General features: G+C 74.5%; 1 protein-coding gene across 1 annotated transcript in view; it reads left to right on the top strand.

Annotated features, from left to right (window-relative positions):
- The window catches only part of AURANDRAFT_70849 (hypothetical protein), a gene marked incomplete at both ends in the record, with an annotated part of 5,628 nt that extends 3,546 nt beyond the window's left edge, over positions 1 to 2,082 (top strand). The window contains one exon of the mRNA XM_009035745.1: positions 54 to 2,082. Coding sequence (XP_009033993.1) covers positions 54 to 2,082 — 2,029 coding nt within the window. The remainder of the gene's footprint in view (positions 1 to 53) is intronic.
- Positions 2,083 to 5,953: the final 3,871 nt, after the last annotated feature.

Here is a 5,953-nt window from a genome sequence, read left to right as displayed (position 1 = left end):
GCGCCGCCCGCGCCCCCCCCCCGGGGCCGTCGCCCGACGCCGCGCCGCCGCAGGTGGGAGTGGCACGTCGTCGAGGGCGTCGCGGCGGGCCGCGCGGACGCGGCGCGGCCCTACGCCGAGGACCCCATCCCCGCGAGCTTCCACCGGGGCGGCCTGAGCGTCGACGGCAGCTCCGAGTACGTCGACGGCCTCGCGGCGTCCGACGCGCGCGTCGTCGTGCACCGGCCCCGGAAGGGCGGGTTCTGGCGCGACAAGGGCGAGATGGCCGCCGCGGCGCTCAACGCGGCGTCGCCGGGGCCCGGCGCGCTGCTCCTGCAGCTCGACGTCGACGAGCTCTGGACCGCGGACGCGCTCGGCGCCGCGCTCCGGCTCCTCGGCGACTCGGACCTTACATGCGCGTACTTCCACTGCCACTTCCTCGTCGGCCCGAAGCTCGCGACGGCGACGCCCCGGGGCTACGGCCACAGCGACGCCTACGAGTGGCTGCGCCTCTGGCGCGCGGACCCCGACGACGTCTTCTGGGCGTCGCACGCGCCGCCGCGGCTCGCGCTGCGGACCGGCGCCGGCTGGGAGCCGCTCGCGGGCGCGCGGTGCCTGGGGCACAACGCCACGGCGGCGGCGGGCGCCGTCTTCACGCACCACGCCTACGTGGCCGAGAGGCAGGTCGCCTTCAAGGAGCGCTTCTACGGCTACGCCGGCGCCGTCGACGGCTGGCGGCGGCTCCAGGCCGCGGAGCCGCCGGTGCCGCTCGCGGACTACCTGCCCTGGGTGCGCGACGAGCCGCGGTTCCGCGCCACGGTCGCCGACGCCGTGCCCTTCGCCGCCGCCGCCGTGCTCGGCGTGTCCACGCGCGCCGTCGCCGCGGCGGAGGCGCCGCCGACGCCCGTCGTCAACGCCGAGGTCCTCCGCGCGGTCGCCGCGGCGAAGCAGCGACCCGCCGGCGACGCGCCGCGGGCGATCTGCGTCGACGGCGTCGTCTTCCAGCGCCAGGCCGGCCGGGGCGCGGGCATCTCGCGCGTCTGGGCCAACCTGCTGCCCCGGCTCGCGGACGCCGCGGCGGGCGGTCTCGTGCTCCTCGAGCGCGGCGGCTCCCAGCTGCCGGCGTCGCTCGCGGCCCTGCACCGGCGCGCGGCGCCGCCCTTCCCCGACGACCACGACCACGTCGCCGACGCGCTGTCGCTCGCGTGGCTCTGCGAGGGGTCGGCCGCGTTCGCGTCCACGGAGTACACGCGGCCCGACGGGAGGCTCTGGGCCGGGCGCGTCGTGTTGCTGGTCCACGACCTGACGCCGGAGAAATTCGCCTGGCCGCGGAGCCCCTACTGGGACCTGAAGCGGTCCGCGATCGAACAAGCCGACGCGATTTTAGCGGTCTCGGCCGCGACGCGCGGCGCGCTCGCGACCTTCTACCCGGGCGCCCGGGCCAGGGACGCGGGCCTCGCGCCCAACGGGTTCGATGCCTCTATTTTCTACCCGCGCCCGCCGGCCGAGGGCGCCGCGCTCGCGAAAACGGCGAAGCCCTACGCGCTCGTCGTCGGCTACCGCCGCGGCTACAAGAACGGGCTCGCCGTCGCGCGCGCCTTCTACGACGCCCGGGCGCGCCACCTCCACCTGTGGCTCGTCGGCGGCGACGCGCCGTCGGCGGACGAGCTCGCGCTGCTGGCCGGCCCGCACTACAACGCGTCGTTCTCGCACTCCGCGCGGCTAAGCGACGACGACCTCGCGCGGGCCTACAGCGGCGCCGCGGCGCTCGTCTACATGTCCCGCGACGAGGGCTTCGGGCTGCCCGTGCTCGAGGCCATGGCCTGCGGCTGCCCCGTCGTCGCCGCGCGGATCCCCGCGGTCGCGGAGCTCGTCGGCGACGTCGCCGCGCCGGGCTGCGGCGGCGCGGCGCCCTGCGCCGCCGTGCTCCTCGACGACCCGGACCGGTCGACGGCCCTCTGGCACGCGCTGCGGGCGCTCGCGGGGCTCCGCGGCGCCGCGCGCGGCGCCGCGCGCGACGCGCTCGTCGCGCGCGCGCGGGCCTTCGCGGGCGCCTGGGGCGCGTCGGCGCGGGCCCTGGGCGCGGCGCTGCTTAGAACTTAGCGGGGTAGAGGTCGACGAACTCCGCGTCGTCGGGCGGCGGCGCGGGCGGCTTGGGGACCCGCGCGAGCGGCGCGTCCTCAAAGTCCGCCGCGGGCAGGATGATCTCCTTGGAGTAGCGCTTGTCGAGATGGTCGATGGCCGCGAACTGGAAGGCCGACGAGACCCAGTGGTTGCACTCGCCGACGAGCTTGGCCGCGCAGAAGTCGCACGGGTGGGGCTCGTCGTCGCTGTCGTCGCTGTCGGACGACTCGAGGAGCCGCGCGGCCGCGTCGCTGGCCAAGGCGCTGGCCGCGGCCGCGTCGGCGTCGGCCTGGGAGGCGTCGCGGATGGCGCAGACGACGGGGTACATGAAGGAGAGGCCCAGCGCCTTGGCGCGCTGCTTGAAGTCGGCGCGGCCGAAGCACGGCGTGAACGCGTCCAAACGCGCGCCCGTGTGGCCCGCCGCCAACAAGCGCGGCTTGCGGTCGACCATGGCGTGGTCGACGATGCCCTTGAAGCCGTGGAGCAGCTTCTTCGGCGGCTTCTCGGTCCGCGAGTCCGCGGCGTCGGCCTTCTTGTGCTGCACGGACTGGAGGTAGTTGAGGCCGTGGCGCGCGGTCTCGAGCGCGCCCGAGTTGCCGTGCTCCTCCAGCTTCAGGAAGAGGAACTGGTCCCGCTGGAGCGCGTCCTTGGGCGGACTCTTGCCGAAGAGGACGTGCTGCTTCCGCGCGGGCAGCGACCTGGGCAGGAAAAGGGTGCGAAATTCTCAATTTCAAAGGCTCCTTTCTCGGCCGATTTCCACTCGTTTCGGCTGGTTTTTGGACGAGCGATCATCTCTCGGAGCGCTCTCGAAGCGTGGATGTTTTTTCTAGAACGCGCGCGCGCGAAACACTCACATTGAAGCGACGTTGAATCACCCTTTTCCTGCCCCGGCAGCGACGGCCCGACGTCGACGCCGCACTGGTAGTAGCCGCACGCGGTCGGCGCGTTCGCCGCGCCCGGCCCGCCGAGAGCGAAGGAGACGCGGTCGTCGGGGAGGCGCCAGTGGCCCGTGGCCGCCGCCACGCGCAGCGCGCCCAGCAGGTGCGAGCTGCCGAAGGTCTTCGACTCGTACTTGTCGAGCGGCGGCGCGGTCGCGGGGGCGACCTTGAACGCGCGGCAGTAGCCGTGGGCGCAGAGCGCGTCGAAGAGGCGCCAGTTCACGTCCTCGACGAGGAACGCCCCGGACCGGAACGCCGCGCCCTTGTGCGCCGCGCGCGCGAACAGATGCCAGACGACGTCCGCGATCTGGTCGTAGTCGTCGAAACCGCCGCCGGCCGCGACGCGCCGCAGGAGCGCCTCGCCCCGGGTCACGCGGGCCACGAGGGCGGCGTAGGACGGCCGGTACATGGCGGCGTCGCCGAGGTCGCGGTGGATCTTCGCGGACGCGCGCATCGCGAGGCGGCACGCGCGCTTGCCCCGGCCGAGCAGCCCCGCCTCCGCGCAGCCGTCCGGCGTCTCGCCGCCGTCGATGTCCTCGTCGTGGTCCTCGCAGGCCTGGGGCTGGACGCGCACGGCGACCTCGACCATGCCGCCGGGCGCGAGGGGCAGCCACGTGAACGTCGCCGGCGCGTCCTCCAACCTTTCTAAGTCGAGCGTCGCGACCGGCTTCTCGCGCGCGCCCCAGCCGCCCTGGTCCGCGGGCAGCAGGGCGATGCTCAACCCCGGCGCGGGCCCCAGCGCCGCGTAGGTGCCCCACTCGTCCGGCAGCCGCGCGCAGTCGAACTCGCCGACCTCGACGGTCCGCGTGCCCGAGCCGCCGACGGCCTCGCCTGGGCAGCAAAAGGGTGATTCAACGTCGCTTCAACGTGAGTGTTTCGCGCGCGCGCGTTCCGGAAAAAGCATCCACGCTTCGAGACCGTTCCAAGAGATGATCGCTCGTCCAAAAATCAGCCAAAACGAGTGGAAAACGGCCGAGATATGAGCCTTTGAAGTTGGGAATTTCGCTCTCTTGTGCTGCCCTGGGCCTCGCCCGCGCGGACCCGCAAGACGAGCTTCTCGGGCTTCGTCGCCTGGTTGAAGGTCGACGACCGGCGCGCCGCGGGCCGCCGCAGGCCCCGGACGGCGACGGAGACCCAGACCATGTGCGGCCGGGGCAGCTCGTGCATGTTGTTGAGCGCGCGGACGAGCATGCGGCGCCGCGCGCAGGCCCGGACCCAGCGCTGGAGCCGCACGATGGCCGCCGCCGCGTCCGCCGCGTCGGCGTACTCCGCGCCGAGCACGCGCTGCTGCGCGAGCTCGGGGCTCGCCCGGAGCCAGAGCTTCTGCGCCCGCTCCGAGTCGACGCGCGCGCCCACGAGCCGCGGCGCCGCGCCGGGGTCGTCGTTGCGGAACTCGAGGCCGCACTTGCCCGGCCTGGCCTTGATGGCCTTGACCGTCATGGAGTTGATGGCCGGCTTCTCCGGCGACGCGTGCCAGCTCAGCTCGCAGGTGCCCTGGTCGAAGACGACCCAGCGCTTGCGCGACCGCCCGCGCTTCCCGTCCGACGGGTCCTTGACGAGCCAGCCCTCGAGGCGCTCCGACGCCCCGTCTTCCATGGTCGCCTGCCGCAGGGTCGTGGCCGTGGGTCGGTCCGGCGCGGCGGGAGCTGCCCTGCCCACCATACAACCAGGAGGCCAGAAGTTAAGATATCCTTGTCTCTCTCGTCGCCGACGGCGTGCAGTCGACGTTGAATACCTCACCAGTGGCTGCACACTTGGTTGCACTTTTGAAGGCTCGCAGGCTCGCACACTTGTTAGCCCTCGAACTTGGGGAGGATCGGCGGCGGGTCGGGCCGGTCCGGCGAGCTCCGCTGGGAGCGGGGCGAGCACGTCGGCACGATGAGGTCGCCGACGGACGCGCCCGCGGCGGCCATGGCGGCCCGGGGGCCGAGGCCGCCCTCGCGGAGCCGCGCGTAGGACGTCTGGTAGCGCTGGTTGTGGACGATGACGCGCGCGGTCTCGTAGCGGCGCACCTCCGCCGCCGCGGCGCCGTTGTACTCGCGGAGCTCCGGGAACGCGCCGCTCGTCGCCGCGGCGTTCGCGAACGCCGTGAACCCGAGGCCGCTGATCGCGAGCGCGTCGAGCGCGGGGAACGCGGGCGGCGGGAGGAAGAGCTCCGAAGCGACGCGGTTGCGGTAGCCCTTGACCGTGAGCCGCGCGAGCAACGGGCACGCCGCGAGCGGCGCGAGCGACGGCTTCGCCGCGCCCCCGGGCTCGACGTCGACCACCAACGCCGCGAGCCGCGGCACGCCCGCGAGCGCGCCGAGGTCCCCGAGACCGGCGACGGCCTCGAGGCTCACGCGCTCGAGCGCGTCGCACGCCGCGAGCGCCGCGAGCGGCGCCGCGCCCTGCAACTTGACCGCCTTGAGGTGCAAACTCCGCAAGTTGGGCAGCGTCGCCGCGAAGCGGAGGCGCTCGACGACGGCGAACTGCACGCCCACGTGGCGCAGCGCGCCGTGGGCCGCGCGAACGCCCAACGCCGCGTCGAGCGCGGCCGGGTCCTCGACCCACTCGAGGTGCGCGAGCGGCAGATCGAGCACGGCGCCGCAGTCGACGGGCGGGTCCGCGGCGCCGCCGAGCGCCCGCGCGGGCTTCGCGGGCAGCGACAGGTGTCGCAGGTTCGAGCAGCGCGCGAGCGGTTCGAGCGAGAGGACGCCGCGCGCGAGCCGCGCCGCGCCGCCCCCCCGGTCGTCGACCGCGACGCCGCCGATCGCGACGTGCTCGAGCTTGGCGCAGGCGCCCAAAGGCGCCAGGTCCACGACGCCGTCGGGCCCGCCGGCGACGCGGCGCACCGTGAGCCCCCGGAGCTGCGCGCACTGCCTGAGCACCTCCAGGTCCACCGCGGTGCGGCAGCCGCCGAGGTGCAGCGTCCG

This window comes from Aureococcus anophagefferens (assembly GCF_000186865.1).
Source record: "Aureococcus anophagefferens unplaced genomic scaffold AURANscaffold_3, whole genome shotgun sequence".
Taxonomy (NCBI): Eukaryota; class Pelagophyceae; order Pelagomonadales; family Pelagomonadaceae; genus Aureococcus; species Aureococcus anophagefferens.
Note: the sequence above shows the minus strand (reverse complement) of the source record. Positions and strands in the feature narration are given on the sequence as shown.